The 24,594-nt window shown below is 36.5% G+C and overlaps 1 protein-coding gene across 3 annotated transcripts in view; it reads right to left on the bottom strand.

Annotated features, from left to right (window-relative positions):
* Positions 1-2,699: 2,699 nt before the first annotated feature.
* The window catches only part of LOC132700406 (protein phosphatase 1 regulatory subunit 3B), a 38,011-nt gene continuing 16,116 nt past the window's right edge, over positions 2,700-24,594 (bottom strand). The window contains exons 1-3 of one of the 3 annotated variants that reach the window (XM_060667708.1): positions 21,068-21,201; positions 7,804-8,838; positions 2,700-3,620 (exon numbers count right to left, since the gene is read on the bottom strand). In XM_060667708.1, coding sequence (XP_060523691.1) covers positions 7,851-8,822 — 972 coding nt within the window. In that variant the 5' untranslated portion in view covers positions 8,823-8,838; positions 21,068-21,201 and the 3' untranslated portion in view covers positions 2,700-3,620; positions 7,804-7,850. Of the gene's footprint in view, positions 3,621-7,803; positions 8,839-10,451; positions 10,545-21,067; positions 21,202-24,594 lie in introns of those variants that run through there. The other 2 variants (XM_060667709.1, XM_060667707.1) reach the window with 2 other exon arrangements.

Genomic DNA, 24,594 nt, shown 5'->3' with positions numbered 1-24,594 from the left:
AGTGGTAAAAAATTGATGTTCACAAGAATCTTTTCGAAAGCACCTGGAAACACAAGCCCTACAGAAGTGTTGACAAGCATAGTTTTTATATGGAACATTTTACTAGCAAAACAGCACACAAAGTCCAAACAGCAGGATCTACATAAACTAAAACAGGTATTTATAATAAAAAACTGTGTCAAAAAACAAAACAAACATATACGTCATTGTGCCGGGTAGCTAACTAGTTTTATATATTAAAGTATAAGTTAGGTTAGTTTTACTCTCACTGTTACTGTCGTCGTTCAAGTTCATAACAGTTCTTTCCCTTTTCAATAGATTATTCGATTGTACCACTTTTTGAACATAAGTTACACAATTTTACCAGCTTGTATTTGGAATATTCTGTATCTTCTTCTGTATTAAATCTACCACAGAACATAATCGCTGGTTTACATGTCGAAGCACCAAATTTTGAAAATCCACATTGGAGTAGGGTGGTATAGTATTTAACCCTGCTATTTTTTAAGAATTAAAGAACTGGGTCCTTCTTCCAAATCGACTCAACATCTTATCAGTAACACGTATAGGTACTCGTTTCAGTCAATACAAATGACTAACTAAACTTCAAAGGCAAAATCATTCGGTTCATAATTATTGTAATAAATCTATCCAAATTGCTGTGAGAAAATTACACAGATTATTATATAAGGTCGACTATGCTGATCATCTTACCTGGGATTAAATATTATTCAGTATGTCTGTTGTTGTCAGAAACCAATCCATACCTGGAAATGCGGAAGCCGAATTTCTTACCTTGAACGACATGTTTAATGATTTCGGTATGTCGATGGAAATACTATACCACCCGGGTTCAGTATGTCATATCTTTTCCTATACCGTCTCTATGTTGTGAAGTTGTTGCCGATTAGAGGGTTATGATCAGATAGTATATCTGAAACTAGGTATGTCTTAGCAGCTATTCCGGAATCTTTGGTTATCAATATAAGGTCTGTTTGATTCCTTAGAGTTAGACTTTTTGTCCTATTCTTATCATCCATAATGATGTTCTTCTCATATTCTGAAACATGTTTTAAGGTAGTTGCAAGAAATTGGTAGAATTTAAACACTTAATCTGAATATAGATAAGAAAATTCATGATCATCCAGAAGAGGAACCTCACACACGTACTAATTTAAATGGCGGATTGACAAATTGAAAATTTCGAGTACTTAGGCATAATGCCGAATGATCTCCCGCAGCTCGTTCTACAAAAATTTAGGAACTTGGTATAACGAATCAATCACCTCTCCTTTCGGTTAGCGGATGAGCACCTAAAGAAGAACAAGAATATGGTATTGTGACGTTTGTTAGTCTTCAAGGTCACGTTACACCTCACTCTATGAATGTACTTCAAACATTAAAATATTCTCGTGGTCAAACTTATAAAAATATGATATACTATATTCTTAGTGTACACCGTGGATTTGCTCTCCAGCATTGATTCTCATCTGAGCGCTTATGCTGATAATACTAAATTATTTGAATATCCTTCAACACATGCGGACGTATTGCAGAGAGTCTTGAATACCAAGTCCAAGTGGTGTTCAACTTGGCTATTGCCTTGGCTGAATGGCTCTGTGCCGCATGTTGACTAGTACAATACCGGTTTGAATTATTATATCAATGTGTCAAGTGTCGATTCTCATATGGGCCTAGGTGAGACAGTAACTAATGATCTTGCGTGGTCTGCACATGTATCAAATGTTGCAAAGAAAGCAAACTGCGCGTTATTTTCGTTAAAAAAGACTTAAAAATCCTAGTACTCGCATCGCTTGCAGGCTTTTCACCACTTACATTGGCCCCATCTTGGAATTTGCTTCCCCAGTCTGGAGCCCATGGCTATTGCGTGACTGTGATGTTTTGGAAAGAGTGCAATGAGCCGCTACGCGCTGGTTACTTCAACTTAATACTATCAACCTTACGATGACCGTCTTAAAATACTTAGTCTGCCAACATTAAGTCAGCGTCGGCTGCGAGGGGATTTCATTCAAATGTGTAGGTTTGCGCATGACCAAGTTCCATCTGACGTGCCCCTGTGGTCTTCAGCAATGATGAACGCCTACGTGGTCATCCATTTAAAATAAGAAACGAACAATTCAGGATTTCACATCGCCTCCATTTTAAAAGTAACAGGACTTTCGATTATTGGAACAGTTTACCCCCAGATGTGTGTGCGCGGAACTTGTCTGTATTTAAACATCGCTTGGACAATGTATTGTTTCACAGAAATAACTAAATATTTATTATATGCATAACATTCTTATCCTACTAACTATCAATGTGCATAATAGGTTCTACTCTGTCCTTTATTCTTTGTATTAATAATAATAATATGGGATCTACTTCGCTTCATTTTCTCGTCCTCTTTGCACTGAAAGTTGACCTTCACCACAATTGCTTATGGCACTAGTCTTTAAATAATGTTGCTCTCTTTTATGCAGTGCAGTTTTATTACTTTTGTCGCATATATTCCCTTATCATGACTTTGCTTTTAAGTTAAGCTGGAATAGTAATGGTAAAAATGGTGCTTGTTAATCCCAACTGTATGGAAAAAACGATGACACACGATTGACCTTCTGAGCTTTCGGTTATTATTAAAAATCGCAATATCGGGAAGGGGAGACGGGGGAAAATAAAATCTTTATTTTCAACCGTATTTTTAAACATATTTAATAACAGAAAATCGTACAATATCTTCTACAGAATATAAGGCACTAGTACAACGTTGTAGGAGTTGCAAATCATACATACAAAAAATATAACTTTCGCGATAGATCATAGACTTAACTAAACTTTCGCCCGATGCCGGGGGGAACATGGCGCCATTCGTGGGGATACGTCGTGTGAACATGCTAGATCTTTTTGTCGTTAAGTAGACACCTGAGCAAGAAAAATGACATATTATTTCGCGGAAAAATGACGCAATGTTACTTGGGCATCGGGGGAAGATATTCATAACAATTCCAGCAAAGCCTCGCACTACGATGAAGAAAAAACAATGGCATGATTAAAAAAATGTTATATGTACAGACGATCGATGTGAAATAGTAGGTACAAGATACAAAAAAATTGCCTTCTCCGCGAATTTTTCGTCAAAGTCTTATTGCACAAACCTTAAGCATAGATATACACTATATATATAAAAAAAACATAATGAAAAATTCGGCGAATCAAGAAACAAATCGACATCGTACGACGGAACAGGTAAAAACAAAATCGCTAAAAGCCGCGCTTCGACCTCTCACGTTAATAAAATATACATTTTAAGCGTTTTTTTTTGTATTAAATGACAACATCAGTCTTCTTAAAATAGGTACTTTCAACAATAAAAATAAGGTTTTTTCACAGAAAAAAAAATTGTTAACAATGTTCTTCATTTGGCACTCGTAAGATGACTATAAAATATTATCGATTACACCCGAAGTAAAACCTAAAAATTTCGTATATCACAGACCAGATCGATGGCGGATCGGCCACGCGCCAGCCAATTTCACAAAACTGCCTCCCACCCACCCCCGTTCCGGACCTACAGTCATCTCCCGATCCCCTCGGGCCTCCATGGGTAGCAATTAAAAAATCTGTAACAATAGACACAATTTGTTTTTAAGTATTTAGCAACATCAATCATTATTCTTTAAATGTACCTAGACACAGTTAAGGAGGTACTACCTGTGCTCGAATAAAAAAAAAATGTATAGAAACAATGGCAAACAATTAAAGTGACTTAAGTATTCGTTGGGTCAGTCTATAGTGCATGTAGATTTTATTACTCCGTCCTTTTCAAAAATATACTTTAATAATTACATTTTAAATACACAAAAATCGTCAATGGAGCTACGAATGATGCTTTATTGCACTGGTCTGCAATGAAATCCCCCTTCAAAAAATTTGTCATAAATAGGAAGATTTTAATGCTCTGAATATGTTCCGTGCGATATTTTCTATCGCGTCTAGATTTTTCGATATATATATTATTTTAAATATCACAAATTTAGTTTTTTTTTTAATTCATTTTACGCGTTAACATCATAAACAGTGTATATACATACGAAATAGGTTTGAGAGCGTTGCAAGATAAAGAAGGAATAGTGCCGAATGTGATTTTTATGGTAGTACATATGCGCTTGCGCAGTATTCGCTGTGAATGTTAGTTGAAAACTTGTCTTTTTTGTTTACGTTGTGTAAGTTTTACATAAAGTTCATATTCTCTATATTTTTATTAAGTATTTTATCTGTAGTTCATGTATTTTTCATGAACAGAGCCAGTAAATATAAAATAGCAATTTGAAGTTTTCTAAAATAAATTCTATTTAATTTAATTTAAGAATTCTATAGACTGTTTTTGCTACATTTGTGGTGAGTTTACTCTAAACGCAGACCTTGTTAAAACAGCTTATCACCTTAATTTGGATTTTTTATCGATGAAAGGCATAAAAGTTGGCTGCCCAAAATATGCTGTAACAAGAACATTGAGAGGTTAGCTTGAAGGTAAACGCAAATCTATGTCCGTTTATAATGCCAATGCGAAGATAGTATCTGCAAAGAGACCAATTCCTCGTGGTGAAGGCACTTTACCTCCAGTTCCGCTAAAAAATAACGAAAAGATGGAAAATAAAAACTTCCGGTCTACAGCCTCATTCGGGTTTTATTTCTACATGTACGTCTTCATCTTCATATACTTTATCTGGATCTTCAAGTCCATCAGAAGAACCTCATTTACTTAAACAATGTGAGTTAAATGATCTTGTTAGAGACTTGGGGCACAATTACTCGGAAGATTAAAAATGTGGAATTTGTCGGATAAAAGTACAAGAGTCTAATATTTTTGCACAAGACAAGAAGATTTCCTAAGTTACTTTTTGAAAGAAGATGATACGATATTGTAATGATGCTGCTGGGCTTCTTCAAGAACTTAGTTTTGCAGAAAATTCTGATGAATGGAGACTTTTTATTGATGCCTCAAAGATGAGTTTTACTGCATGATGGTAATAAAGACCCATCAGTGCCCGTTGCACATACAACAAACATGAAAGAAAATTATCTGGGGGTATTACTTGAAAAAACAAAATATTCTCAGTACCTATGGAATATTTGTGCTGATTTAAAAGTTGTCGCTATACTTACTGGATTACAAGAAGGTTACACCAAGTTCTGTTGTTTACAAAGTCAAAACTTGGCCACAAAGAAAAAGCTTAACTCCTGGACTCAAAAACATAAACCTTTAGTGCCAAGTGACAATTTTTTTCTGCCATTACTTCACATAAAACTGGGACTCATGAAACACTTTGTGAAAGCTTTGGTGGCTTTTGTAAACGTATGTCATAATTTTCTTGGGAATACTGAAGCTGTCAACTACCGACATTTGAGAGCTTCTTTCAGATGAGCATGATGAGAGGTTTCATCAGGATATTATGCAAATTGATTGTTAAAAAAAAAACTACAAAGTAAATTGTGTTTTGTCACCATAATGAGATAAATCAACTGATATTTTTTGATAACTTGTAAGAGAAAAATTATCATTGTCCACTGTAAAACTTAGATCGTAAAATTTGATTAATTTTTTATATTAGTTGTTACTTTAATAACATCGTTTTTCAATTAAATGGACACTTTATGTGCTGTACTTATTTGCCTATTGAATCTCGCGTCCAGAGCACAAAATATAATGATCTCACGCATAAAAACAATAAGGAGAAAAAAAATGTCCAATAATGAAGAAAATATATAATGTCGCCACTTCTTGACGATTTCGTCACTCTCTCTTGCTAACAAACATACTATAAACGCACCCCGGGCTAAAGGAATACAAAAAACGAGACAATGCGGATTTGGCACGAAACGTTGCGCTTATTAGCCCCGGATATAGTTAACAAACTGCCGACGCATTCGATCACGCCAGCGGCGGCACGTCGGGTAATAATTTCAGTTGTTCGCCGGGGCCTTCGGGTGACGTGCGCTTTCTTATTTATGATCGTTGTAGCGCGAGGGTGAAACGTAGGACATTTTTTTTTACCGGTCGCGTCAATGGCGGGCAAACAAGCGACGACGCGCGTAAAAGTAAATACCGGGTAAATAAATACAACTGTGTTTGAACAAAGATCTGCCTGCCGAGCTTTCTCCGCTTTTAATGTCACCTCTAGAACAAATAAAATTTTAATGTTCTATTTATAGTGCCATTTGCATAAACAGTAAATTTCTATTCCGTTAAATGGCTGCCAAAAGTCGAATATAATGGTCGTGGAATTTGCCGGCCGCCAGAGCCGCACCCAGAAAATTGGTTTGTCCGCTTTTGTTGTCTGCGGTTCGGCCACCCCGTTTACATAACCTTACTTTCCGCACGGTGAATTGCGGCAACACGTCGATTTTTTTAAATTAACATAAGAATAACGTAACTTTGGGTTTACTGAAAAGAATATTACCAAGATTTACTGCATAGCAGGTACGTACTTTACAGTTCATATATCCGATATAAAACGCTTATAACCTGCTTCAATATAATACATTACGTTACAGGTCAATTATTTATCAACATTTTTTAAAGCAAATCTGGAAACATCCTGAGTTAAGTGATTTTTAACAACACGGCAGCACGTCGCCCAAGTTATGCCAAAACACTTCTTCTTCTTATGTTTTTAACTTTACCCCCACAATTTATTATTCTACGATTTTCATAGCCAACTGACCAAAAATACGTGTATGGTTTTAACCTAACCTCCTTCATAAAATGAATACAACTTTAGCGTCGAACAAAAAGATCTAAATAAGAAAAATGTTATGTTAGCCTAAGGAGCTGAATAAATTTTCTGCGGAGGTGAGTTCGAATAAGCCCATTTCTTCCAATTTCAATCTCCTCCAGAGACTCCTCAAAATCGGTATTGATAAAATTGCCAGTATCCAAGTTGGCTAAGCTCCCTTTATTATTTTGCAGTATTTGCAGTAAAAGTGTGTAGTGAATAAGAAAAAAACAAATTTGTAGGTTATACTCTGGCCTCCTCTTTATAGCATAAAAATTTTCAGGTTTTTGTTTAAATGGAAATTTGGCAACACTTTTTACAAAACTTCTGGATTCATGCTGCGTCGATTTTTGCTGAGTCGAAATTGCAAAAAAAAAGAGAAACACAACGGCTTTCGCCTATTCGCCACAATATTTTTATTCCCTAAATTTCAAGAATGGTGGGGACGGTTTGCAAACGTATAATTAAATAAAATTTAGAACAGTGCCTCAACAGAATGGCAGGGACTACCAAAGGACTAAGCAAAACTATTTAGGACAGAGCATTGACAATTTTTTTCTCCGATGGTGGCGCTGCTGGCAGCAAGCAAACATGGCGTTGCTTTCGAATAACCTATCAGCACATTCTAAGTGCCACTGTGTTAATTAAATCGTTGCTCGCGGTTCCGTTAACAATACCTGTGGTGCGTGGTTTGTGAAGAACAACATTTTACGACGTATTTAAGAGTGATATTTTGTCAAAGCTTTATCCTTTAATGTGGTTTTAATTGGATCTGCAGCAATAGCCGACAATTGAAAGCAGATTTTTGCACTATGCAAAATTGAAAGCAGTTTAGATGCGATAACCTTTTCCTGTGATGCTAAAGACTCGATGGTTCTTGTTGAAACACTACAACATTTCTTGAAAGATGCATCGTCAAAATCTCAAAACAAGTCCTCGAAATTTTAAATATACGATATAGAGTACAGTGTGAGGTGCGTTTCGTGGAACTCGCTATGACGCCATCGCCTGACACTCGCATACTAACCTCAATCGAGTTTCGTAGCTGTCCAAGTCTCCATTTCGACGACGCCTTCACCAATAGGGCGTGGAATTCTCCAGATGGTTCCAACTAGCGAACTGCGTCCAGGAGTCGAGCTTCGCGTGGGAAGCGTCGACGAACTTCTCGACGTGGTGTGACTTGCAGTCCTTCGCGTCGCCACCCGCAGGTTTATAAAGCGGCGCGAGAGCCTTCTTCGTAATTACGTAATTCTTGCCGCCGTTACTGTCCCAGTACTCCCTGTCGTCGCACTTGAAGCACACGCAGAACTCGACCTTCCTCGCTTTCGGTTGCAGATTGATTTTGAACGAGAAAGTGTCATACAAGACGTACGTCGTTCCCGGCGCGATGTTGTTCGGTATGAAGCTGCAGTAGCTGTCCTCGTACGTCTTCCAGCCGTTGAACGTGTGACGGACGAACACCTCCTTGCGGAACGATATATTTTTCACTTTGACCGTGCCGACGATCTGATCGTCCGCATCTTTGACGATCACGTTCTCCAAGGACACCATATTCGTCTCCAGTTGGTTCCTGAACGCGATGTAATCGGACGCGGGCTGAGAAAAAGTCACCTCCCAAGGTTCGACCTGCGCTTCGGGCTCGGCGCTCACACCTCTGGTGACCTCTGCGAGGAATTTCATACTCCACAGTGGAGGCACGTTGGACGGTTCCGACATGACCCTCACGTGGGTCAGAGGTCTGCCCCTGTCGTCGGCGAACACCACCCTCTTCTTCAGTTTCGTCGGACTCGTCGGGTCTTCGTCGTGTGCATCTTCGCTCGGGCGTATCACCAAGCAAGGTCTTTTTGGTGACGCCACCGACGCGTAAGTGGGCGGCTTGTACGCGGGGAAGGAGTTCTGTCGACAGGTGAGGCCTTTGGGTATCCTGTGGAACGACTGGTTCAGATTTAACGATTGGAAGTCGCCGAGGAAACTAGCCGGCGGACTGTGGCTGAAGACCGGAGGACTGTGAGGCAGGAACATCTCGTAGTCCACCATCGAGCACATTTGAGCGTTTCGGTAACTGGAACGGAAAAAAATTGTGGTTGGACGCGTTTGATCACTTGGATGTAGATGGAAAATTTGATGCTAAAAACAACATTTACAGCTTTTGAAACAAAACAAATTGCCGATAATTTCTTATTGGAATAAAAACATTATTAGTGCATATTTTTTGAGTCAAATGCTTAGAGGTTTACTCAGATTTCTTTTCTATAATTCTGCTTTAAATCTTTGATGTTTTTCGTTATTGAAAATGGCTCTAAACAAGCCATGGCCAACTACGATTTCCATATAAAATAAGAAGCTTGCGTTCGGTTACAAGAAACCAAGAATTGTATAAAAATTGTAACTGCGCCGACTGTATTGGACTCGTAAATGTGAAAATTGGCAATAAATTATTCCATTTTATAATAATTATAATAGCTTTATTCGCAAATCGGTCAGAAATAGTTATAACTTCCCCGATGTATGCGCATGGCGTACGAAAAGTTCGCAGAATGGAGATTTAGAATCACTGGCAAAGAATCTGGGTGAATCAGCTTTAAAATTTAAATTTTTACATAATTATTTTGAATTTAAACGTTTTTCAATATTAAAAATCAAGAGAGTAGGTTTATTATGATTGTTTAATATATTTATTTGTTTATTTATTTATAAACCCAAAGACTGACTAACAAACAGACGGAGCTGTCCAATTACAGTATAGCGCATATTAAACATAAGATTACACTTGGTCGGGAATACAAAAGAAACTTAACTAAATAAATATAAATGATACACCAAAACCAAACTGTTTTGACGTCTTGGACTATGACGTTGACGTTTAAAATGTTGACAGATATGATATGTGACGTATGCTTTCTTTGGCGCGTTTTTGTGAGTTTAGTAACTGAGGTTATTTTATTATGTGTTTGTTACATATTTTACAATGAAGAAAATATTATTATTATTATTATTAAACTAGTCATGCGCAGAACCAAATTTGCAACCGGGTGTCAATTTCACAGTGCGAACGGACCTAATTATTCTAAGGATTATGCATAGGAAAGACTAACGATTCGTAGCCGTCATTTTTAGCATAAAAGATTGACTGTTTCGAAAACTACACGGTTTCAACGCACAAAGGATCCTCTGTATATTTCCGTCTAGACAAAAATTCGGACTTAAATCGAATAGAAAAGGTCACGACGGAAATTATCTTGGGTAATTTGAGGTCGCCAAACTTGAAATTTCACCCGCGCTCATTTTACCGATAGAAATCTGATGTCATTGACTTTATATATCTCTGAAATCACCTGGTCAAACGCCCGAAACTTCGCGGCTTTTAAAAACACGAAAACTATTTCCGAAAAAAGCCTTCGATATGCGGTTTAAATTTGCAGAAGCGCCCAAGGCGAGCGTACAAACCGCGTGAATAAAGGCCCCTTCTTCCAATCGGGACGCGAGTAGAGGCCACGAGACATAAAAAAAGGTCAGCTCGTTATCGCAGCGAACTGCATTCGATGCGATTACGGAGGCGAAAAAAAAAGAACGTCGCGGAACAAAGGATTTTTTATCGGAAGAGAGAAAAAAAACTTAAAACGGCCGTCGGACGCGCAGGCGCGGGTACCTGTCTGCGTACGACGTACGACTTACTGTGAACGCCATTGTTTTCGTATTCATTCACGCACACGCACAAATGCACCGACCTTGGGTCACGACCAGTCTCGGTGGTACTTTCCATCGGGGCCGTCTATGGTCGAACTAAACGAGTCCGCACGGTCGGCTCATTTAAATGAAGACGATCGGTGAGTTCGAGAAGCCGCCGGAACAGCGATAAGCGTTTAAGTAAATATCGCCGGTCAATATCAATTTCGATGACGATGTAGCTTCTTTCAAATTTGATCAGGTTTCGCAAACAACGAAACTAAATAGCTGTTGAGCGTCCTCAGCAAGTCGAAGTTCATCAAGTTTAGCCTCCGTTATGGTGTTTAAGGTTGCAATTTGCTTAACAGGGGACCAGTTGTGCGTTTTTCCGCTGGGCAGTTTACTAATATCTTCGAATGGAGTAATCCTCTCAAAAACATCGGCTGTAGTCCTATCCTTTCCGCCTCTTTCCGCGCCAAAAGGTCTTTTAATATGTAGTGCAGAACTCTAGAACTCTAGAGAGTTTTCAGAACTCCGAGAAAGATATCGTCTCACTTTTTCCTTCCTTCCACCACAAGCTTTCCCTCCCACGCCACGTGCATATATGGTTTCAAGAGGTTTGGACTTGGATTTCAATATTAGCGATTTCCTAATTTAAATATCCTTCTGTTTAATTTAGAGCGACGACTGAATATTAAAAAAAAGTCCGGATTATCTTTGTCATAAACTTTCCGTCACTAAACCGATATGTTCTAATGCATATAATGAACGACTTGTTGGGAAACTATTTAAGATCCTGCCTACAGAATAAAGTCTGTCTCTGATGGCATTTTTGTTTTATACACGTCGCCTTCACAGCCTTGTTGCGTGTCCTTTCTAGGGTATGTTAATTAAATCCTCTTAAATAGCGTTACGTCCCCTTATCTCTGGCTCACTCTCTGCTATTTATTAAAAAAGCTGTTTTCTTCTGAGGTAGAGTTTATTTATCTTGTAAAATTATTATACTTGTAGTTGAAATATTAATTAATGCTTCTAGTTTGATATATTTGATAGATTTTAGATTTTTAGATTTTTCGTTGATAACTGGGAGCAAAATTAGGGTTATGATAGGAGGTCTCAATTTGGCCATTTTATTTTTTTTCTAACATAAAATCCTTAATAATAATATTTATTATTATTATTATCATTATTATTCATATATCTTAATATTATATATAAGAAATTTGATTCTAAAACTAGGACGAACTTTAATTTAATTCAATATTAATTTTTTAATAATCGCAAATAAATAGGAATATAAAATATAATATAATACATACGATACTTCATACTATTATGGGCTACTATTTACTATTTATTTATTTACTATTTTATTACGGTTGTTTGTTGGCGTTTCGCCAATCATTCTGTTTCATCAGAGCTTAAATGAAACTGGCTGGCAGTCTACTCTGCACCTGCTTATATATAAGCGAGCCAGTTTCAGTTAAGTTCTGAAGCAGCCAACAGGATGATTAGCGAAACGTCAGGAGAACGCAGAAAAAAAAGTAAATAGTATCTTCTTAACTAAATATGAGAAACTACAAAAATAAGATTTAGATTAGATTCTAAATAAAACATCAAATTTAATTTTTTTATGCCATTGCATAGGTTTTTTTTTTAATTTAGTTAGGAATGATAGGAGTGGTCTAATGCAATCCCCTCCACTCACTTAAGAAAAAATTTTATAAAATTGCAGAAAGTGTGTTTTTATAATAATACGATTTCCGTAACATTGCTTGTTTATATAACATACCATCCTTTATTTCAAACCAAAAATCATCCCCTTAAGTTCTTCGAATTTGTTTTGTATATTGCATCTAAATGTGAACGTAACTTCGCAAAATAAAAGTGCACATCCAGGATCAGGGTCATCGCAATGGGTTTAACCATAACTAACCAAAAATACAATTTACATATGCAATAAAAACAAGATTACTCATAAAAAATCTGAAATCAAAACAAAACAGAAAACCCAAGAATTGTGGAGCACTGATAATTACGTAAGGGTCATGCTTAAATTTTGTCAATGTGTGCTCGACGTTCACGCTGCTTTCATGCAGCAAGCGAGTTCGGAACTTAATTTCGTATGGTATTTAATCCATGGTTCCAACACATTACTATTTTTATTTACCGGTTAATGGGTACTTATTGAAAATTTTGGTTAGTGAATTGTGGTTTCCTTGTCCTCCTACTATGCCTGCTCAATTTCATTAAAAAAAAAACAGCTCAACGGTTCATCTCTTCAGAGTCAGTACTTTCGATATTCAAGTATTTTATTTTCTACTGCAAATATGCTTAATCTTGTCGCGACATATGTTTTCCGTATGTGATTCAGCCTCGTACATCCCTTGACTACACTTAGAAATTTTATTTTCATAATTGGAACTGTTATAATTTTGTAAAATTTCAATTGTGTTTATCGCCGGCACTGTTTTCCTCTTATGGTTATGCATATTTTTTATTAAAAATCGCTAGTATGTTATATCGCAACCTAAATATTTGAAATGATCACCTTGTTTTATGCTCTTATTTTTGATCTTAATGCTATAATTTTTGCTTTATATTTGGACATTTCACAATTGTAATTTTATTAAGACAAATATGCAGGTAATACATGGTAAAGTGTGTTGACTTTACTTTTGTAAGCTTTTACCATCATCCATGTGCAAACTGACAGCAGGGAATCCCTTCAAGTATTTTTGTATTAAAATAATCGCAAAAAAAAACAAACCAGATTTAAACAATGAAGAAATGAGAATGCAAAATCCACTCACCCCTTTTGGCGCGCTTCTTCCTAACCTAACCCGACCGGCAGATTTTTATTCGCGCAAAATAGCATTAATTGCTCTAATAACGAAACGGCGAGGTTTCTAATGTATTTCAGGGCTATCGCCGTTTTAGGAGGTATTAATATGACGCGGTCGTTTATCAAGGCGCCTCGAAAGACGAATTAATTTTCTCAACTTTCCTTACCCAAGACAACCGAGGTCGCGAGCCAGGAGACGACGGCTGGATCACTGCAGTCGTACTGACGAAAACCTCGATCACGCAAAATTTGCCAAAATAATTATCTCCAAATTTGTTATTAACGTCGGTGCTCGCCCGCTGGCAAGTTTACGATCTTATTTTCGACATGGGCGTTTTTAATAACCCGGGCATTAAAATTGTTTACGATCCGGTCGAGTCTAACGAGATTTCAATCCTCTCAATTTAACCGGAGATAATGCGATGCAATAATAATGCACTCACAAATACCGATAAGCAAAGTTACAATAATTTGTTCGAAATAATAAAAAGTTATTGGAAATACCTCAGCATACTCGTCAGCGCAAAAACTGCGCGAGGGTAGTTTTTGAAAACTAACCAAAACATTTTCTCTCATGGGGCATTACGTCAATGCTCGTATTCAGACCTTACAGTCATCTAGCGACCTCACAAGTAAATATTCACTGTCATTTCCTTTCTATAGAATTTAGTAATTGCGGCGTACAATTTTGTATTCACATATATCTACCAATATTTCCTCATCTAACACATTTTGTAATTCTTTTTTGCTTTTCATTGAAAATGTAATGTTGACATACTTCTTTTTAGTTCTATTTAAACTGCTTTACTCCGACAATGAATTGAATTTGTCTGCTAAATCAAACGCTGATTGTTGCTCTATTTCTCAGGGCATTTCCATGTTCGATAAGGCTTACGCAGATTCAGAATGAATTAGACAGTGAGTACTGTTTCTTCTTACGCTTGAGGAGCAGGAATAAAACATATACCAGGCTGGTCTTTCTTGAATCATAGTTTTCACTGAAATTTAACTGTTTCTTATCCATATCTGGCTACTTAAATGAGGCATGCTTATCCTCGTGTCTGGTTGACAAGTAAAAGAAGTGGAATTATCAGCTCTCATTCAAACTTCAATATTACTTAGTTATTATAGGTAATCTTTTTTATGCTGCAGCAAACTACTTTTTTTACACCAAATTTCGAAGTACACCAATAAATATCGTATTGTGTTGTCATAAACCTCTTAAAGTTTCTTATTATAAATTTCATAGTCGCTACGGCTTAGGTAACTCGCAAAGCCTATAAATTTCTACGAAATCAGAAAAGCAGGGCAACTTCCTCCTGTACTCTGTTTGCCAAGGTTCGAAACCCCAAAAATAAGGGTGGTATTTATAGTTCCTCGTTGATTTATCAGTCGAGCTTGAGTTTTGAGTAAAGCCCATCTTCCGTTTAACATCTAAATTTAAGGCATCTTTTTAGATTACGAAAAGGAGACATAAATTCATTTACGTCAAACAAGGTTTAAATTCTCCTTTCATTACTAAAAATAAACGAAACAAATATTACGCGGTGAAACGAAAACAGACTAGATTAGAAAAAGAAAAATTAGTTTTATTTTATATTTCTGCGAACCTAAGAATAAGAAACCGGTAAACACTAATGATATAAAAGAAATAGGCCTACATGACATATAGCTACATAAACATTTAAACAGAAAACAATTCATTCAACATTATTTCAAATGCTCCGTTTCCTTTGCTAATTATTGACTGACAAAGTAATAAAAGCTTTTCTTATAAATGAACCTCCTTCATTTGACCTTGATGTCAAAACAACAATATTGTCAACGTTGCTAAACGTTGACAATGACAACTATAAAAATGCCTGTCTGCGGATGACTCAAAAACCCCAAAACATTCTTGAGGTTACCTGAATGACTACAGATAAGACCCTAAAGTAAAGTAACGATAACCCAGACCTGAAAAGCAAGATTAATGGATTTAATGCTGATGTATTTATTATTCCAAGGCGGTTAATCGGGGGCTGACATAAATCTGCCGCCGAGTCGTACTAGTTTTCCAAATTTGGGAGCAAACATACACGTTATCTAGGAAATTGAAATATTACGGCCGTGCTATTTTGGCTAGTAACGTAAATATGCCCAAACCAATTCAAAAAACGAACGTTATCTAAAGGATTTTTATGTTATAGTTTACGCTAAGAGATAAGTTTGTTTTGAGCCGAGGCGAAAGTTTGCTCAAGACTTATTTTAGATAAATAAAAAGTGAAAGGACTTATCGAAATAATACTGGCCAATTTAATAACATAATGGTTTTATCGGAGAAATATTTTACTGTTGAGAAAGAGTTCTTTCATAGCAATCTAGTACGACAAAACCCCTGGCTAAATCCAATAATACGTTTTTATCACGCAGGTATTTATTTGCAAGTACCTACTTGGAAGGCGACGTGCATTTTTATCTGATAATAATATTTATATTGTCGAGAATAAAAAACAAACCAATAATTCTTCGGTAAAAGGGCACTCGTATATAAAACACAATCTCATCACTTAAATTTCCGCGCAATCTTGCATATATTTGTTTGTTTAGCACCTTTCTTTCTTGTTTTCGCCATATTGAGATGGGTTTGGAAGCTAAATATTTTCAGTTTTTCAAGAAAACTACAATAAACGATCCAAATAACGGACGGTTTTTCATCGAAATGTTTGGTTAGATTACATTTCTTCTTCTTATCGACGTTAACACCTTTACCTGTGCTCCTTTCAAGCAACTAAACGGCCATCTAGACATGAATAATAAGTTCATATAGAGAATATGGCTCTCCGACAGTCAAAAATGTATGTGCCAGAGGCGGCGTTGATATTTTTGCATTCATGCACATTTCACCCACCCAGCTGCACTTTGCGCAATTTTGTTTCTAAACAGCAATCGCCACACACCTAACTCGTAGACATATTTTGCACATGACATATATGCAAACTTATTAACGATCTATCAACGGCCGTGTTGGCTGTTGAATATCGTAAAGTAATTGGTTAAAGACAAGATTTTAAATCTCATCAAAAATTTTAAATTTTAAATTTTAAATCTTCTCAAAAATGTTTTCATCGCAATGCATATTATACATGCATTTCTAACAGACAACAAATTTGTATTTAACTGGTAATTTTTTGATGGTGGGCGCAAATTTTTCGAGCAATATGGTCTTAATTATTTTGGTGGAATTTTAAAATACCATCAAATACTTTTTAGCGTTAAATGACTAAACTTTAAGCAAAATTGTTTTTACCACGCCTATAATAACTTGTGATTGTATAAAAAAATCCATAATCGTAATATTAGAAAGACAGAAATATTATTGTATTATATATGTATTATCTAAAACTAATTTCTGTTCAGGTAGGCTAATTTGGGTTATACGCTTAAATACAAATTGTTCATTGACTTGCTTTATGATAATTCTTAATTTTCCTAGTTAAATTTTACAAAAACCCAAAGTTATTTGTGTTTCTTACCACAAAATCCCTGACTAAATTTAATAATAACGTAGGTTGGAAGTACCTACTTAGAAGGCGATGTTAATTTTTATCATATATATTGTTGAAAATAAAAAACAAACCGACGTTTCTTCGGTAAAAGTACACTCGTATATAAAACATAATCTCATCACTTAAATTTCAGTATAATCATGAATATATTTGTTAGCACCTTTCTTTCTTATTGTCGCCATCTTGAGGTGGGTTTGGAAGTGAAATATTTTCAGTATTGCAAACTGCAATAATCGCAATAAATGAGTCATATAACGGAACGACCTTTCATCAAAATGTTCGGTTAGACTATATTTCTTCTTCTCATCGACGTTGGTACCTTACCTGGGCGATTCTAGTTATGCTTCAAAATTTTTGTTTAGTTTATCAATAATACAAAATAAAGCTCGGTAGACACGATGCAACCTCTACGTGCATTTTTATTTGAATTTTTAACTGGTAGATGAACAAAATGGGATTATATTGGTAGAATTTTGTCTTTTAAATTTTAAATAAATGGCCAAACTTTAAGCAAAATTGTTTTTATTTATTATAATAACTTGTGGGTGTATAAGGAAAATTCATTACGGGAAAAATAGCTGGTAATTTTATCTTCCAAATTTCTTGCAGGTTGGTGGTAAATATTGCACATGTATGTCAATTATGCTAATTAAATAAGGCATTTTCCATTATTACTATTATCAATGAGTTATGCTATGCTATACATCTGTGTTGTGGCAACCAGTTTCTGTATGACAGCTATTCGGTATTCTCTAGGTTATGGTCTGTGATCGTCAGCGTGTACTACAGAGCACGGAACCTTGATATTAAAGATTCGGCATTAAAAGTTTAGACGTTGTAAATCGTTTGTTAATTATGAACGTTATAATAAATGAATACAGCCGTATGGTATCTGCCGCTAGAGCTGATGAGTATTATAGAATTTCTGTCCGGCTAAGTTTCAAAGCATCGAGTCCGAGTTTGTAAGCATTTCTAACCTCAAACCCGAGAGCGCATCCCACGCAATTACTTCGACATTAGAATGGCGTGCGGCAGGAAACGGCCTGTCGAACTGCGGTGGGTGCAATTTGATCGACAGGCCTTCCTTTCGGGGGCACTCCTCGCATTCCCCATAACCGAAAATCAAAATTTCAAATTGGGCGCGACGGTCACGCACGCGTTCGATGGCGCGATCGCCAGTTTTTTAGATCGTTGACCCCGCCCCGTATCTGTCGCAGATAAGCGAAAAATGTTTTGCGCACTTGTTAGGCGCTTGCTAAACTTTTATCTCGGGCCGCGTTGAGGTAGGTTAGAATTTGTTTGCACGCGAATTAAGAGCTACGCGGCGTGACCCGTATCGGAGGCCGAATTAAATTTAGAAACCGCGTGGGACGTGGAACGCCTCCGGAACTACACGGAAAACCGCTAAATTTATACCGGCTACGGTTATTAATAAATTCGGAACCAAGTTCACAGACTTTGGGCGACGCTCGTCCACCTTGAATTGCGTAAAGGCTGTTTTAAGGCCGCCTTATGCGTACCACTTGACCGTTGTCTGACATTTCGCGAATGAAACATTACTACTTTGTTAATTCAAAGGGGCATATCAGTTCAATTAACAGTTACATTCTTTGACTTATAATAATATGCTATCGACAATTAACAATAATGGTAACTAATAAACAAAGTCTTAAACTTTATTCACTTCACTATAAATACATATGTATTTCATATTTGATAATACCCGAACGCACCTAAAAATGCTACCTAAAACACAAGAAGAAGATAAATCAAATAGTGGTCACACTTCAAAACTCACAAATAACTTTATAAACAACGTGACTGTACCATGTTCCTTAATTAAACATGGTGGACAACTTAAATGTGATAGTGTAAAGCTCAAATAAATTGCAATGATGGTTTCCGAGAAATAAGTTACGTTCATGAGAAAAATGGGCAGATATTAATTAGTCTAAGATTAAGTAAAGTATATCTAGAGGTAAGAATAATATAAAAATCTACTGTTTACAATACAACTTTATTTGTATTTATTTTAGTCATCATGTTGCGAGTAGTCAGATAAACTATAGTAGTATATATAGTATAGAAGTCTAAACGGGCTCTACATTGTTAACTAACATGTTATCAAATTCCCACATTATTTCTTCTATTTCTTCATTTTTTACGCGTCGGTTGTTGATGAACTGAACTTGCTAACGTTTTGCCAATCATCCTGTTGGCTTCTTCAGAGCTTAACTGAACCTACACGTTTCAGTTTCAGAAGACCAACAGTTCATCAATAACCGACGCAAGAGAAATCCAGAAGATTTGTAAATAGTATCACAGTAGCCTGTCTAAATTTCTTTGCGAAATCAGGTTTATTCAAATTTATCTACAACAGCTCCTTTTTCAGCACATTTAATGTAATTTTTTTGTGTATTTTTTGGGATGTTCCATGACTATAACACACCCAGGAACATTTGCTAGAAGTAGTATTACAATTAATCGGCTTCTCGATGGGTACGTCCGATTGTCAGATTTTGTTGTTGGTGGAGATCCCCAAAATGTCACTCGGTTCGGAGGAAAAAATCGGTCAAGTCTTGGAACAAGAGTTTGCTTTCTCTCACAATAAATTCCCAATGAAGTTTCTACGAATTTCGGCGTTGTTATGTCATTTTTAAAGCTTTTGCGACTTAAAAAAAAACAACAAAATAAAGGATCCTGTAAAATACTCTGTCTATAAAATTGTTCTCTTCTCTGTGATAAACTGAACTCCAACCATGGCATTCAGATAAGGCCTCTGAGTTATCTTATGCCTTCCCAGCAATAAAACGAATGCTCGTTCATTTCAACCTAAACTCCTTTATAAGAAGCCTTCATCAAGTATCATCACTTCTCTGTTGCGTGATGGAAGGAATCTCCGACCATGAAAATACGACCGTATTCAAAATATTTGACCTGCAACTGCTTTAGAGCGCCTTTCCTGTTCCTGTTCTACCTTTGAAGCTTGCTGGCCAGTGAAACAAGTTGTTTTCCTCTGTTTGTTTTAACACTCATCGGAAAGGAGGCACTAATTAGTAATTGAAATTAGTCTTCTTCGCTGAACACGCTATGGAGATACGACTTATTTAGTAAAAAACTCGACTTAGATGATATGTAAAATATGTAATCTTCCGGTTGCTTCTCAAGTTACAATTTAGGATTTATTGTGTGAAACCAATATTCTGGCCTCTCGCTGCGACCGTATTTTGGCTAATCTAGAACTAAAAAAATGGCCGATTGCCAGCCTATATTAAGAATATAAAAACATAAAAAAAGTTGCCCAAATTACTAAATAAGAATCAAATCCATTTTAAATTGTGTCGTCTCATATTATAGCTCTTTAAAGATCTTGGTATCGTTAGGATTAAATTATATTACTTTCCTCTATCTACAAGGCATGCGTTATTGTTGTACAACAAAAATAATGCGCAGTACGAATTGCTTTAGTTCAAAAAATGCTGGCGAAGACAACTCTGAGCGTCATCCGCTAGCGACGGCGTGCTTTGAGGAGAATTTATTGATTCTCAAAATGGTCGGCTATATAAACATGTCCCATATATTTCGACAATTGTGGACTGACCGGGATATATTTATATTTTATAATCGAAACCATGCTTACCATCCTTGACACATATTTAACTAGATCTCGAAGCAATTTCGCGAACCTTAACACTTTTAACGCTGTACCACTCTTGCGAAGAACCGTAAGTTTATAGAAAACGAACGCAATACCCAATCATCAGATGTCTGGGTTTTTTCTCGTATCTAAAAAATGTTATCTCAATTACGTCCTAGGGATCATTCACTTCAGAATTCGCTTCACGCATTTATCATCAGCAAATATTTCATAAATGGCGCCTTTATAATCTCAGGTCTGCTTAAGGATGAGCGATACATGCTGGCGTACATGGCCATCGCGATGTTGATAAACCATCTACCGATTGACTGTATTCAGGATTAATTCTAATTAAATTTTTCACCACACACACACACACACACACACACACACACACACAGCATAAAGCGTAAAACTTTACGAGGCATTCCACTTATCCCACATCATAAATTAGAGAATAACAGCTGTCGCAAACCACTACATAATGGTTGGTTGTTAATGGGAGACAATCACGTAAAAATTCTAATGGGCCAACTATACAACATATGTTGGGAACTACCAAAAAAATCTTTAAAATTAAGCAATAAAAATTTACCACTGTCACAACGAAAGGGATTCCTAACTTTTAGAAGCGTTCCAAAACGTTCGTATTAATTCTTCGATGTCGCCTTGAATAGTCGCCAGCATCTACATCACAAACTCAACCGAGTAACACGGCGTCGAAAAAAGAATCTCCGGAGAGGCCCGCGCATTATGAAATCTGACGTAACGCGAAATATGCCGAGTCCGGGCCTGCGCCAGCGCCAATCATGTTCGCACCTCATGCACGATTAAAATAACCCGCTTTGCCGTTTTAAAATAACTTCATTAAGGCGTCACGCAACCGGTACGTGGACATTTCGGAGGAATAGACGCGTTACGAAACGTGTACGAGAAATCCGACGTTTCGGTGTGTCCACCAAAATTTTACGACACATCGCAATAGCCGTGGAATAACGTCCGAAGAAATTTAGTTTCACGACGCATCACTGTAGCCGTGAAATAACGGACCACGGTTAGATTCGACATCAAGAACGGTAAATTGAGGAGTATGGTTAATGGGCGGCGAGCTGCGATGACGTCACCTGGCCCACTCGTTTCATTTTGACAGGAAAATCGTATTAATCGCATTAAATTCCGGAAGACTTTATTTGCAAACTAGTAGAGTATTGCAACGTAACCGTGCAAATTTAGTGACCGGATTTAATAACAGCAAAGGTCAAGATAGAGTGCGGATCTTCGAACAGGATGTTCTACGCTTTCGCGCGTTCCGTGTCCACAGTAGAAACAATGGCTCGGTGTGGATTTCAAGCTGCCGCTCGCGGTTTTGCTACGCACTGAAGAAGACCGCGGCTACTTTTTTTTCGCTGTTCTTCCGTAACGGCCGGGAAAGCGAGACCTTTCACGTACGACTTACGTATGCGCGCCTTTGAAATTATCAAAAAACGATCGTAAATCCACTTTAACCCATTGAGAGTTTTCGCAGACAAACCAATTCATTACTTGTGCTTATCGTCTTTGTGTAATTGTGTGCGGGCGATTTAAAAAAAAACCAAACCGCGTTAATGACGCACGCGTAGGTGATTAGCAGTTATTTTAGCGCCTCAGACCCGCCCACTTCAGGCGCTTCGCTACTATTTTTGTTCGCGAGCAATATCTGTTTTTTTTTCGTACGTATTAACGAGGCTCTAAATGAGCTTTTTCCAGTTAAAAAAGCTTTAGAAAATCCCAATAAACTATGAGTAATTGCTGACGAAATTGCTGATTTCGATAAGCAGTGTATATAAACTTTTTTAGAAGTGACCCGAGAAAAGGAGAACATCGAAGACTTCGGATTAATTAATTACTACAGCGATACTTTGGAAGTTGCAACATGACATTTTGTCTTTTTGTTTTGGGTTATGGCATTAATTTTTGTTTTTCTCCTCGCTATTCTAAAACACGAATTATGTACCGATCTAGGTAACGGAAATTGTCATTTTGGGACGTCAGCTTAGTTACCCACCAGTTAATCAAGCGACTTAGGTAGATTTTTAGCCACTGATGATATTTTCATTTCTGTCAATTCGGACGGTGGCCTCGCAATTAATTAATTTATTTATTGAACTTGTTGCATGATGTACTATCAAAGCTGCATATTTTAAATTTAATGCTTTTTATTAATTTATTTATTTTAAAAATTGTTTAGTACAGGGTGTTGTTTAGTAAAATTTGTAAAGATTGTTAGGGCACACAATCTAAAATTATTTTCAAATATACTTGGTGACTCAAAAAGCGTCTCAAATAAACCATACATTTTTTAAAAAAATTTTAAATGGAAAATCCTATTTATTTTAAATTTAATGTTTTTTATTTATTTATTTTAAAATTTGTTTAGTACAGGGTATTTAGTAATGTTGCAAAGAGTGTTAGGGTACACTTAACTTAACCCCAACAACATCAAAACCATTCGAACATATACATGTATCCGTTAAAAAGCACAACAGGAACCGAGGTAGTTGAAAACCTTTTTCAATTTGCAACGCATCATGGATTACCATTGAAAATAACCTCAGATCAGGGAACATAATTTAAAAACAAGGACCTCGAAGACGTTTGTAAGTTATACCGAATAGAATTATATATATTATATTATAGAATAGAATAGAATTTAAACTCTCCCGCGGAGAGATGTCATTCAAGTATTATTGAAAGTCATAGACGAATTTTTATTACATGATAACGACGAATTGCCAAATCTAGACGACCTAATGTTAGATGAAATTTTTTTTAAACCGGAAGAACAAAAAATTAAAATTTTATCGGACATTCAAATTAAACCCCCATTTAACCAACGGGAACATTTAAAAGAATTAAAAGAAAATGATACAGTACATTCTTCAGCGGAAAATCCAATTTTCGAAAAACCACTAAGTTATTTTAAAAATCGAATCATATTAACTCGAATCGAATCATATTAATTAAGAGGAAAAGAGTAGAGTAGGAAAATTCTTAATAATAACATACCACAATCCCGAAAAATGACCCCATGCCAAATATTATACAAATCATGAAGGAATAGTTTAAACCAAAAACTATTTATGCAATTTACTTTGAAGCGGAAAATTTAATTAGAATTTTCGCTGTAACATTACAAAACACTTTCCCAAAATTCGAAGACATCGAAAGCCCTATTTATTCGATTGCCACATTGTGAAATTACTCTTAATTATTCCAGCCTTTGTATCGGCTAGTCCGAATAAAACTTTATTTTGCTTTCTGTATAAATAATTGTTTTTAAAAAACGCTCTCCCGAATTTTGAACATTTATTGAAATTACACCAAAAAACAGTAAAAAAACTTGCTATCATCGGCCTCCCATTTCGTAACAATTGCGACCTCTATCGGTAACCACACGAAACTCCAAACCGAGGACGACCGATAACCGAAACGTTAACGTCGAGAGGGGGGGGCGGGCGAGGGCGCAATCTCGTGTCATTCGTGCGCAGAAAAAACGAAGTTACGCATCGATAAGCGTCCAATAAATAACAATGGATTCCGATATCGTAACGCGATTAACAATTGGCATGTTTAAAAAAGGAGATAAGGACGTAAAAAGGAGGGGCTTAGAGCCAAACAATAAACCGTATCGCATTATTTTTAGTATAACGGAAATTTTCCATCCAAAATAATTTATATCTGACTGGCGACGATAATCCGGTAAGGTTTTTTTACGTGACTTCAAACATATACGTTTCCGCGAATGGGGATTTGGGTCGCTCGTTACTTTTTTTGAAAATTGTGACTCGTCGCGAACCACAATTCGACGAATTGTTTGGTTTCCGCATTTTTAACCACTATCAACAGGAAAAATTATTTCGAGTGGGTCTACTCGAATGTCGTGGAAAAGTCGCAAAACGCTCGAAAATGCAGACGCAGGTATCTCAACCATCACTCGAGTTGGAGTTACAGACTACCCGTAGATACCGTGTAGTTGCTAGGTGAATTTGATAAACACTGATTGACCTCTTTAGATTTGGGATTTGATAAACATCAAATTCAACGTATGTCAATGTATAATACCCTTCAAAATAAAAAATAAAT

This window comes from Cylas formicarius, unplaced genomic scaffold, assembly GCF_029955315.1.
Source record: "Cylas formicarius isolate icCylForm1 unplaced genomic scaffold, icCylForm1.1 PGA_scaffold_4__25_contigs__length_36172078, whole genome shotgun sequence".
NCBI lineage: Eukaryota > Metazoa > Arthropoda > Insecta > Coleoptera > Brentidae > Cylas > Cylas formicarius.
Note: the sequence above shows the minus strand (reverse complement) of the source record. Positions and strands in the feature narration are given on the sequence as shown.